The sequence below is a fragment of the Conger conger genome, chromosome 7 (assembly GCF_963514075.1).
Source record: "Conger conger chromosome 7, fConCon1.1, whole genome shotgun sequence".
Lineage (NCBI taxonomy): Eukaryota > Metazoa > Chordata > Actinopteri > Anguilliformes > Congridae > Conger > Conger conger.
This window is the reverse complement of record NC_083766.1, coordinates 40051888-40065316: the sequence shown is the minus strand read 5'-3', so window position 1 is coordinate 40065316 and position 13429 is coordinate 40051888. Positions and strand designations below refer to the sequence as shown.

At 42.3% G+C, this 13429-nt stretch overlaps 1 protein-coding gene across 1 annotated transcript in view; it reads left to right on the top strand.

Moving 5' to 3' along the window:
- LOC133133178 (contactin-5-like) overlaps window positions 1-13429 on the top strand; it is a 175338-nt gene that overhangs the window by 46243 nt on the left and 115666 nt on the right. Inside the window, exon 5 of the mRNA XM_061249245.1 lies at window positions 9501-9603. Coding sequence (XP_061105229.1) covers window positions 9501-9603 — 103 coding nt within the window. The remainder of the gene's footprint in view (window positions 1-9500; window positions 9604-13429) is intronic.

The window sequence follows — 13429 nt, the reverse complement described above, 5'->3', positions numbered from 1 at the left end:
GATGTGGACATTACCATGATTTCGCAAGATCTCATAAGACTCCTCCAGCATGAGAATAGTATCCTTCTTGCGATCCTTCCAAACACACGATCCACTGGCAGAAAACTGTGCCCCCTGATAGGAAACACATACTCGGCATCAATCCTCGGAAATGCCTCCTTCATCAAGGCAAACAGCATAGAAGATTCATGTTTTTGTTTTGACCAAAACAAGAATCACTGAACAATCGCAGCCTTTGAGCGCGGTGAACAGCACCACACAACTGTTCACGTAAACAATGGTCCAGAGCTGAAGCAGTCATATTGCTACCTTTCCTATTCTCGAGCTCCATCCATGTGTAGAGATGGACATCATCCAAGGCTTGCCTACTGCCCTTCCCATGGTGGACAACAACCCCAAAAACATACATGTAAAGCTGTCGGGAATAGTATGCCTGACCGATGGGGGTTCTGGGGAGCACCAAATTCTGCATCATGTCGAAGCAGACAGTCACTGCATCATGGTCTACCTTCCCCAACAAATCATAAAACACCCACGCTCGTCGTCTATGCAAAATGTAAGATGCTGACTCCCTACGTTTGTCATCTTCAGTCAAGCTGGGGTCCTTAACTCTAAGTTGAAACTTGGCACATGAAGAACAGGCATCTGTAGCTGGATGGCCAAATCCAGGGTTGAAGTGGTGTCGAAAAACAGTGTGATACAGGGAGTAGCTGACTTCATTGGGATTTTGCTGGTCGAATAGATTGACTCCCCTGGGGTCAACGTGTCAGCGTGACAGAAATTTGAACCTTTTGTATGAGTGCAACTGACAGCCGGCATTTTTCCTCATGCCTCATCGTCTTGATCTCCTCACAAATATGATTTTTTTTCGAAGGCTTACGTTTCCTACCCACAGCAGAAGCCACCACAGGCTTATCAATGCTGTCAAAATTATTCATGTTTCTTTATTGTTTCTTGTTAATCACTACTTATATCAGAGAACGCTCTAGGATGCCGGCTGCATACAGGGCGTCGCCATTACTGTTTACACGAAGTGGAATGGTGCGCTGTGATTGGTTTTGTGGATCTGTTGTGTTCTGCAGAAAAGGGGGACTGGCGTTTGTCGCGGTTTGGAAAAAAAGGGAGTAAACAGGACAGTGTAACACGGCGAATATCGCGTTTTGCGGAAAATTGAATATGGGCTTATCAATTGTGACGAAATACAGTACTGATTTTGGTGGTAACTCAATTTTTTTTTTTAAATGCTGCTTATCGCGTTTTGGAACCAAACTCCTCATATATAACATCTGATGACGATGGGAGAGCTAGAGCAGTAAAAATATAGTTAAATGCAGGCATTTCTATGGGACGCTTGGATGCCAGTGTCCAGCATATTGAAATGAATTACAGGTCTGTGGTCTGCGGTTAGCCTTGGCTAAGACACCGATTTAGCTCATAGTCATGGACTAAATAGAGTTTTGTACGGAGAATCGCCATTCAAAGTTGAATTTAGTTTACAATTAGGCTCAATCCATGTCTGTGAAACTGGCCCAAAAAGGCTCAGTTAAATCTTATTATCCTTTGCTAAAGGTGAAGCCTAAAGCACCTGCAAATGTGCAGATGTAATACATAATCTAGGAGAAATTACGATGGGAAGATCCAGCCTGGGCATCTGTAACATTTCCACACACATGAAAGCACACCCTGGAATTATATATAATAAAATGTGCTTTTTATTTGTGGTTGCAACCTGGTTTTGAATTCATGAAATATATTATGGGGCGACATGGCTCAGGCAGTAAGAGCAGTTGTCTGGCAGTCGGAGGTTTGCCGGTTCGATCCCCCGCCCGGGCTGTGTCGAAGTGTCCCTGAGCAAGACACCTAACCCCCAAATGCTCCTGACGAGCTGGTCGGCGCCTTGCATGGCAGCCAATCGCCGTTGGTGTGCGAGTGTGTGTATGAATGGAGAAGCATCAATTGTACAGCGCTTTGGATAAAGGCGCTATATGAATGCCTGCCATTTACAATTTATATTATCAAAGTAAAGAATATAGAGCCATGTAAAGATGCATGTACTATATAGCTCAGCAGTGTTTATTAGAAAGATTAATGTTTTGAAATCTCCAAATTGTATAGTCAAATCACATTCAGCTCAAACATACATACCTACCCAACCAGACATGCTACCAGAGGTCTCTCACAGTTTCTAGAACACAATCAAAGCAATGCATAGTATTATATCGAACCATGGTTAGATGGAACTCACTTTCAGCTCAGATTACAATGGCACACAATAAAGCAAGCTTTAAAAGCGATATTTCTTTGGGGGTATAAAATGTTTCAGCTCTTGTGTACATACACTGGACTCCTGAATTATTGGCACTCTTAATAAAAATAGAGAAAAAAGGCTGCATATCAGCAACAACATGGATAATGCTCTATATTTTATTTTCAAGCATACGAGAGAACTATATGCTTTGATTTCAATAATTTACTCTCATGGTTCAATATTTAGTAATCTGAAAATTGTTTCTGAAAATCACTGGTGCCAAAATTATTGGCACCCCTAACAATTATGGTAAAAATTGCAATACAATTTTACTTTAATTTAGTTCATCTCAGTCTAAAGGAACTGTATTGTATCATTACATCACTTCCTGTTTCACTAGAGTATAAAAATGACATAACAAGCATGCAAAAGGTTTTTGTTAACTATTGGCGTGGGAAAAGCCAAAGAACTGTCAATTTAAAATGGTCCGATGGTAATTGACTGTCATGGGTAGAAATGGGTATAATACAAAGTCTGGTAATGGGTACAAATACATACAAGTTTAACATACCACTTAGCACTGAAAGGGTGATAATAAATTGCAAACTTGCCAGGAAGAGGATACAAGTGCATATTATTAAGGAAGATAGTGAGGAAGGTCATAACTAACCCAAGGATCACAGTTTAAGAATTGCAGAGATCAGTTGTGTCTTTGTGTCCTCAAGTCTAAAAAAACATAAAATGGCAACTCCATACTAGCATACTTTGGAGGGGTGGCACAAAGACAGCCTATACTGAGCACAATAAACAAAACCAAGCATCTTGAGTTTGCCAAGAAGTTCCCTTGAATTGGGCTTGGTGGTTGCGAGATTATTTTCTTTTTTAATCAAATCTTTGTATTTAAAGCAATTTGGTACAGAACATTTTAAACCAAACTATTTTCTTTTGTTCCCCCACTCGCCCCCACTGTGGCCCCCACTGTGACCCCCTCCACCCCTTGGGCTAAGGAGCACCACACCCAAGATTACAATAATGATTTAACGCTGGCAGCTGCTGCATGCCAGGCATCCTACTTCCCTTGACCCGCTCCGTATATCTGAGCGATTGACATCTCCATACAAATAATCTTCAGCACTCTATTTACCCAATGAGACCAAAGTGTGGTGGCTTCCACCTTTGCGCAAACATATTTTTAGCTGCTGTGAGGCCAGCCAAAATTAGTATTCTCTGTTAACAATATTGGACAAAGTTGCAACCACTTGGTTTGTGAACTGATTTCCAGTGGAGCAATCCCAAAAGATGCATGAGGGTGCCGATGGATCCCTGAGGACACAGGCGATCTCTGAACTCACAGATCGGTGAGTTCATGATGTGATGTTTTTTCTAGGTGTTCAAGAAAGTTCCTGCTAATTTTGTGCAGACTTTCAGCTTCTGACGGTATATACATCTAAATCGGGTGAATGGTGTAGGAATTGCAGCCCTTTTTATACATAGTTCCCCCAAGTTTAGGGGCTCAAAAATCCATCCATCCATCCATTATCTGAACCCGCTTATCCTGAACAGGGTCGCAGGGGGGCTGGAGCCTATCCCAGCATACATTGGGCGAAAGGCAGGAATACACCCTGGACAGGTCGCCAGTCCATCGCAGGGCACACGCACCATTCACTCACACACTCATACCTATGGGCAATTTAGACTCTCCAATCAGCCTAACCTGCATGTCTTTGGACTGTGGGAGGAAACCGGAGTTCCCGGAGGAAACCCACGCAGACACGGGGAGAACATGCAAACTCCGCACAGAGAGGCCCCGGCCGACGGGGATTCGAACCCAGGACCTCCTTGCTGTGAGGCGGCAGTGCTACCCACTGCACCATCCGTGCCGCCGGGCTCAAAAATAATAGGACAAATTAACATCAGAGTAAATTATCATTTTTTAAATGGCTTTTTATGTCTTTGATGATTTACTGACTTCCTGATGTCCGTTACCAACTCAGAGTCAGACATCAGAGTCTGCATATCTTATTTCCAGGTTACAAATACACATTTGTTATACATTTGAATACATATTTCAGTTGTTTAACACATTTGTTGGCTAAATGGCTTAAACGGTCCTTGGTATCAAATGAGTCTCATACCATCATGCTGTCAGATATGCACTTCAAGGGTTGTTTCTCCTGAATAATTTTCCATTGGGTTCAGTAGCGTACCTGGCGGCAGCATGACGGTTTGAAGCTCATTTGATACCTTGGACCCTTCATGACTTAAAGCCATTTAGCCAACAAATGTGTTCTACACTGTATCGGCATAATTTACAGCTGAATCTATTCCCACCCCCCAGTTCCCACAGTGATCCATTCAAGTATTAGTATCGACAACCTAAAAAGAACATATCCAGATAATGTTGATAAATCACGGATATTAGGAAGTAATGGCATGCAAAGGATATGCAACCAAGTATAAAAAAAATACTATTTAATGTATGATTGTTAATTTGTCCAATTATTTTTGAGCCCCTAAAATTGGGGGGACTATGTATATAAAGTTCTAGTAGTTCTAACATTGTTCACCCGATTTAGATGTAAATACCCTCAAATTAAAGCTGAAAGTCTGGATTTTGAGCTCCAATTCATTATTTCATTCCAACTCCAATACCCTGTGGTAGACAGCTAAAATAACAATAATTTTGTCAATATCCAAATATTTATAGACCTGACTTGTATATAGGTCAAATTATCCATATGTACTCATGGTTGGCACCAAATCTATTCCGTAGTGCAAGTGGCTGAAATGCATATAGCCCGGTTATTAAATCTGGACAGGACATATCTACATATTTACAAGGCATAGTTCTCCTGTGGTGAGTCATGGTCTGCAATATAAAAGGGACTAATATTGAAATTAGACTGCATTGGGAAGAAAAGCAAACCAAGGCAGTGGAAGGGCAGGCGGGGGGAGGCTTTTTTTCTGTGATCGCTCAGCAATTGGAATTTCTAGTTTGTATTTGTGTTTGCCTTAGATGGGGAGAAAATGTCGACTAAAATATATGTTTTTTGTTTTTCTGGTGCAGAATGAACTCCACACTGTTTTAAAGATAGATCAGAAACCACCAAAAATGTGGGTTGTAGAAAAGCACACACACTCTTGGAAAGCAAATGAATCCAAGTAAAAAAAAATCATAGTTACTGTAACTTACATGTTACATAAAGATAAATGGTTAAAAAAATATTCAGCATATGACAATCATCACAGGAGTATGTCCTCAAGCAGCAGAATAACATAGCTGATGCCAAATAATTTTGGAATGCCACTTTGTTCAGTTCCATAAGTGCATACTCAAAGTCTGTTCTTAATGAACACAATGGATTTGCTTGGTATTACATTACATTACATTACGTGGCATTTAGCAGACGCTCTTATCCAGAGCGACGTACAACAAAGTGCAAATCAAATCACAAGAACAAGTGCAAAAGTAGACCTGAGAGGACAGTACAGTTCCGAGTCCTAGTGTAAACATACAGAAATTCAGAACCCTTGAAGAGTACAATCTCTCAGGCAGGCGGAGATACGGGTAGAGACCTGTGTGTCTGATGGGGGGAAGGAGAAAAAGAGTTGGGTGTCATCGGCATAACAATGATAGGAGATGCCATGAGCAGAGATAACAGGGCCAAGGGATCTCGTGTAGATGGAGAAGAGGAGGGGTCCAAGGACTGAGCCCTGGGGGACTCCTGTAACAAGGGGGCGAGGGGTTGACACTCCTCCAGCCCAGGACACCTGGGAGGACCGGCCAGAGAGATAAGATTGGATCCACTCTAAGGCTGTGCCACAGATCCCTGTAGATGCCAGGGAGGCTAAGAGGATGGAGTGGTTGACCGTGTCGAACGCCGCAGAGAGGTCAAGAAGGATCAGGACAGAGGAGAGAGAGGTTGCTCGTGCAGCCTGAAGGGACTCGTTGACAGAGAGGAGTGCAGTCTCCGTCGAGTGGCCAGGTCTGAAGCCAGACTGGTGGGGGTATATTTAGGCTTTAGTAGATGCTCTTATCCAGAGTGACTTACAGTGTATCTGGAAAGTATTCACAGCGCTTCACTTTTTCCACATTTTGTTATGTTACAGCCTTATTCCAAAATTGATTAAATTCATTTTTTCCTCCAAATTCTACACAAAATACCCCATAATGACAACATGAAAAAAGTTTGAGATTTTTGCAAATTTATTCTAATTAAAAAACTAAGAAATCACATGTACATAAGTATTCATAGCCTTTGCCATGAAGCTCAAAATTGAGCTCAGGTGCATCCTGTTTCCACTGATCAACCTTGAGATGTTTCTACAGCTTAATTGGAGTCCACCTGTGGTAAATTCAGTTGATTGGACATGATTTGGAAAGGCACACACCTGTCTATATAAGGTCCCACTCTTGACAGTGCATGTCGGAGCACAAACCAAGCATGAAGTCAAAGGAATTGTCTGTAAGGCACAAATCTGGGGAAGGGTACAGAAAATGTCTGCTGCTTTGAAGGTCCCAATGAGCACAGTGGCCTCCATCATCCGTAAATGGAAGAAGTTTGGAACCACCAGGACTCCTAGAACTGGCCGCCCGTCTAAACTGAGCAATCAGGGGAGAAGGACCTTAGTCAGGGAGGTGACCAAGAACCTAATGGTCACTCTGTCAGAGCTCCAGTGTTCCTCTGTGGAGAGAGGAGAACCTTCCAGAAGGACAACCATCTCTGCAGCAATCCACCAATCAGGCCTGTATGGTAGAGTGGCCAGACGGAAAAGGCACATGGCAGCCCACCTGGAGTTTGCCAAAAGGCACCTGAAGGACTCTCAGACCATGAGAAACAAAATTCTCTGGTCTGATGAGACAAAGATTGAACTCTTTGGCGTGAATGCCAGGCGTCATGTTTGGAGGAAACCAGGTACCGCTCATCACCTGGCCAATACCATCCCTACAGTGAAGCATGGTGGTGGCAGCATCATGCTGTGGGGATGTTTTTCAGCGGCAGGAACTGGGAGACTGGTCAGGATTGAGGGAAAGATAAATGCAGCAATGTACAGAGACATCTTGGATGAAAACCTGCTCCAGAGCGCTTTTGACCTCAGAGTGGGGCGATGGTTCATCTTTCAGCACGACAACGACCCTAAGCACACAGCCAAGATATCAAAGGAGTGGCTTCAGGACAACTCTGTGAATGTCCTTGAGTGGCCCAGCCAGAGCCCAGACTTGAATCCGATTGAACATCTCTGGAGAGATCTGAAAATGGCTGTGCACCGACGCTCCCCATCCAACCTGATGGAGCTTGAGAGGTGCTGCAAAGAGGAATGGGCGAAACTGCCCAAAGATAGGTGTGCCAAGCTTGTGGCATCATATTCAAAAAGACTAATTGCTGCCAAAGGTGCATCAACAAAGTATTGAGCAAAGGCTGTGAATACTTATGTACATGTGATTTCTTAGTTTTTTATTTTTAATAAATTTGCAAAAGTTTCAAAAAAATTGTCATTCTGGGGTGTTGTGTGTAGAATTTTGAGGAAAAAAATGAATTTATTCCATTTTGGAATAAGGCTGTAACATAACAAAATGTGGGAAAAATGAAGCGTTGTGAATACTTTTTTTGCATAATGTATAATCTTTTCTACAGCTGGATATTTTACTGAAGTAATTCATGTTAGGTACCTCTGCTCAAGGGTACAATGTCAGTGCCCCACCTAGGAATCCAATGTCCTGTACTATTACATGTCCAGTGACATAATGAACCCATTTCAGCTAGAAAAAACTCCAGTGGCTGGCATGTCAGCAGGGAGGTGGCACTTCGAGCAGATTTCAGGATGGCTCATTAGGTCCAGATAACCCTGTGTCCGCATCAGCGTGGCCGTAAGTGCGGAGTTGTGAATTAGGAGGATGTCCACCTAATGACTCTAGGAAAGGGCAGGTCTCCCCATGTGCCAGCTATCAGCTGGTACTTTAGACTACAGACCATCTGGAAAGGGAATACAGCTTGTGAGATGAGTTTCCTTAAATTTGATCGGTTTAGTCAAATATATAGATCATTGGTGGAGTACACTGGTTTAAATAAAGGTAGCCAGGTACTGTAAATAAGTAGTGGTTACTGCAGAAATTTATAAAGGTGGTTTATATATTTAATAAATAATTAAATGTAAAAACACTGCAGGAATACTTCATTGCATTTATAATGATTGGTAACAGTAGCCTATACATAATTTTCACAGAAGGTATACTTAGCTAAGAATATTTCGGGAAACATGCTGAAACGTTAAGGTACAGCTTAAGGTATGACTTACGAACGACGTAGCATTAAGAAGGTTTCGGGAAACACAGCCCTGGTAACATATTCATACCCAGTTTTTCTGCTCAGTAGATGAGGAAAAAAATTAACCGGAGCTGATAAGATATTACTTTAGAAAAGTGTGCTAATGTGTTGCAGCCATCGTATTTGGTTTATTTTCAGATAAACACTGTGATCCCTGAAATGGGTCTCTGGATAGTTTCTTTTTTTATATCTTTTTGTCAGATTAGATTTTTCCATTTAAATGAAAATGCAGCTGTTGGAACTCATTCACACCAGACAAAAGGATAATTCCCCTGCCCCCTGTCCCCCACCCTGACCCCTATCTGGGATGAGTGGTCATTCTCAGATGTTTTAAAAGAGCCAGGTGGTGTACAGAGCAGACAGGTCCCCTGGACTGCTGGAGTGAGTGAGCCCAGATGCTGGATGTGTTCGTAATGTGCTTTCCCATTAACCTTGTGATTTACTGAGGAACCACTGTTCCCGCCACTCACCACTACCTTCCAAGCTGCAGAGAAATCTCATTGGCTCTTAACAAAGAGCTCTTGTTCAGACATGCTTCCCAACAAATAACTGGTACTCGGGCAAGTGCCTCATTGGCTTGTAACAAAGACCTGGCATTCATACGAGCTCCTAATTGGTTCATAACAAAGAGCTGGTATTCTGAGCTTCTCTATGGTTTGTACCAAAGTAGTAACAGTGACATGAGTGAGTAGATGAGTGAAAGGATCCTGCTCACAGGTGTAGGGTGAATAGAACAATCTTTGAAGAGCTACCAGATTTTCCAGTATAAAATCCTATTCTGTATACCTGTTGTAATGCACAATTTCAGATGATAAACAGCAGGTGGCCTACTTTATGATCCTTTGCAAAATAATAAATGTGCATAGCCACACAAGCAATATGTTTTGCATTTGTTCGTAATTTGTCAAATATGTTTTTTTTGGCAGGTATAATGGGAGAATACGAGCCCAAAATTGAGGTGCATTTTCCAGTGACAGTAACTGCTACCAAGGGAGTGACAGTGAGACTGGAGTGCTTTGCTCTGGGGAAGTAAGTACCACAGACAGTGAGTAAGTGAGTCTTTAAAGTCTGTATACTGACCAGATAATCAGCTCTGTGTGCAACATTGGAAAATCTCTGCCTTATGGTAAAGATTCATTAAGCTGTGCAGTTGAACACAAACAGTTGCATAGTTACCTCCAGCAAAGTAAAGGGACCTACAGTTAAAAAACAGAAACTCTGAGCAGGCTAGTATGAAATATGCACTTGGGATAGCAATCGTTTGGTTCATCCCCTCATGGATGTAGGCTACAGATTTGATGGTTTCCACTATATTTTAATTATGAGAGGGTTGTGACATGTAGGCTAGTGTTTATTAAAGTGAAAGTCAAATGGACATTCAATTTATCAGATAAAGTTTGTAGGTCTGCATTAACTTGAAAATGAAAACACAAACTGAACATTTGAATTTGAATCATGATTATTGCGGAATCATTCATGCTTCCATAAACGGGAACCTCCAGTAATACAACAGGTGCCATTTTCCCAGTGAGCTGATTGGTCAGGGGACAGTTTCTTTAGATGGGGTAGAACATAGCCCAAACAAAATGCTCTGCTAGTGGCCTTATAGATGACTGAATAGATGACTGAGAAACTATAATAAAAATATATAATAGACAGAATTTGAATTATTCCCTTTGACCAATTAATACATTCCCATATAAAGAGAAAGCAGGATGTTTTACAAAAAAAATTTGTGCCAAGTATGAATTCCTTTTTACTGCATTTTACATTATGTGAAAATGGCTTTGAACTGAATGGGATTTAAGTCATTTGTCATCTGTAAATTGTTTACAATGCTCTCAACAGGACACATTTTGTTAGGGGAAGCCAAAGACAATTAGTTATGCATATATGGCTAATGATCCCTTACTTAAGCATGTAGAGATTTCTCTGTGCAATGAGTCCCTATTTTGCTTAATTAAACTTAGCACTGAAGTGCTGAATGCTGTCCAAACACTAATTGCTCTTTGCTCCCTCCCAAGATGGCATTTATGGCTCAGAGAACAGAGAGGGTGTCCGTTGTTGTTCACACAAGGTCTTCCCCTTTTTTTACTGCAAATAAATTATTTATTAATGCACATTATTAGGAAATGTCACTACTGTTATGAGCCAAGAGCTAAGCCTGAATGGGTTTCATTCTCTGCCTGTCGATCAACGGTCAGCAACTTCCCTCCAAGCTCTGGCAAGACAGACGGCTTTGTGAGAACGAAAGGCTGAGACCTAGATCCACTTGCAACCGCTGCTTCCTGATTGAAGTAGCTGACATTTGTCCTTTGGATTTTCAAGCCAGCATGCAGCGCTTCCTCGCCAACCTTTCTGGGAGGCTGAAAAGGGCAAATGTTTTCATTTGAAAGACATGTTATCAAGCACGCCTTGCTAAATGCAAAATGAAAAGCAACAAGCTTCACTATGATTAATGGATATTCTCAGAATTAATTGTTGTTGCACTGTCACGCTTATGTCTCTTTAAACTTTCTTTTAACTTAATGTTTTTTTTAATCATACAATCCATTTGCATATTTTATAGGAAATCAGATGGTTTCAAAATGTTTTCAAGCTATTAACAAGAGTAATAAATTAGTCTGAATCCCAGTCATCATACTGTATATATGAATTAGAACTGCATTTTAAAAAAATAGGCATTCATCTCAGAGAATTATAGGTGTATGCCGAATAGATGCGTACAATATGCACACAGTAAAATATTCAGTGTTAAAAGTCCAATCGAGACCACTCTGCAAGAGTTGATCTAACACTGAATATTTTATTGTGTAGGTGATGCCCTGCTACTGAATTGTGGGTGCACCAGTAAGCTTGACCCACCCTATAATTCTGCACTTTCAGAAATGATGGGACTATTTCCTAATATACACTCAGTGAGCACTTTATTAGGTATTTATTAGACTTATTTTTTAGACTTGTTGGTCTTCTGCTGCTGTAGCCTATCCACTTTAATGCATTGTGTTCAGAGATGCTCTTCTGCATACTACTGTTGTATTGTGTAGTTATTTGCGTTACTGTCACCTTCCTGTCAGCTTTGACCAGTCTGGCCCTTCTCCTCTAACCTCTGTGATTAACAAGGCGTTTTTGCCCGCAGAATTGCTGCTCACTGGGTGTTTTTTGTTTTCACACAATTCTCTGAAAACTCTAAAGATCAGCAGTTTCTGAGATAAACCACCTGGTTTAAACCACCCTGTCTGGCACCAAAAATCATTCCACAGTCAGTCACCTAGATCAAATTTCTTCCCCATTCTAACATTTGGTCTGAAATACAGCTTTGAAAAAAACCTCTTGACCATGTCTGCATGCATGAATACCTTTAGTTGCTGCTGCATGATTGGCTGATAAAATATTTGCATTAACCTGGTTTACAGTTCAATACTGTCAACTCCTTGAAATATTGTGGGTCATAATTCTACACCACTGGTGGGTACAAAACAGTCAGTAAATTGTAGGTAGATTTTTTTATGAGTGAATTATATGAGTGATTTTCATTTTTTGTGAAACTGCTGTTTGTTGTGTGTGTTACTGAATCTATTCCTTGTTTCACACCTACAAAAGAAATGGTTCGCGCTAACTGCATATTGTAGCAGAACCAGGGGTGTGGGTTTTCCACATCACCAAGTTGAATAACCAGAACATTCAAACAAAGTAAAATTAAACAAGGAAGGTTTATTGGGGGAAACTTACAAAGCTGCGGGCCCGGACAACATACCTGGTCGTGTGTTGAAGGACTGTGCAGTAGAACTCACTGATGTCCTCACAGACATCTTTAACACCTCCCTGAGCCAAGCTGCTGTTCCCACATGCTTCAAAGACACCACCATCATCCCGATACCAAAGAAGGCTTCCCCATCCCGTTGCATTGACCCCCATCATCATGAAGGTTAGTCATGCAGCACATCAAATCCATCCTCCCTCCCGCCCTGGACCCCTACCAGTTTGCATATCGGGCCAACAGGTCCACCGATGATGCAATCTCCACTCAGCCCTCACCCATCTGGACACCAAAAACTCACATGTAAGGATGCTGTTCATAGACTTTAGCTCAGCATTTAATACAATCATCCCCCAGCAGCTTATACAAAAACTGGATCGGCTGGGAGTGAACACCTCGCTGTGCAATTGGCTGTTGGACTTCCTGACCGGGAGACCACAGGCAGTCCGGGTCGACAGCATCACATCCAGCACCATCACCCTGAACACGGGGGCCCACCAAGGATGTGTGCTCAACCCCCTACTCTTCACCCTACTGACCCACGACTGCACACCAAAGCACAGCACCAATGTCTTTGTCAAGTTTGCGGATGACACAACTGTGGTGGGTCTCATCCACAATAATGATGAGTCCAGCTACAGGGACGAGGTGAGCCAACTGACCACATGGGTCGGAGACAACAATCTCACTCTCAATGTGGAGAAAACAAAGGAGATTGTTGTCGACTTCCGGAGAGCGCACACCCAGCACCCTCCACTGACCATCAACGGTGCGGCTGTGGAGAGAGTGAGCAGCACCAAATTCCTGGGTGTGCACATCACTGAGGAACTCTCCTGGAATACTAACACCACATCACTGGCCAAGAAAGCTCAGCAACGTCTCTACTTCCTCCGAAAACTGAGAAGAGCCAAAGCCCCAGCCCCCATCATGCTCTCCTTCTACCGGGGCACCATCGAGAGCATCCTGACCAGCTGCATAACTGTGTGGCACGGTGGTTGCACGGCAATCACAGGTTACATTACACATCCCACACACGGCTTCTTCAGTCTCCTGCCGTCAGGGAAAAGACTGAGGAGCCTCCGGGCAAGGACTAGC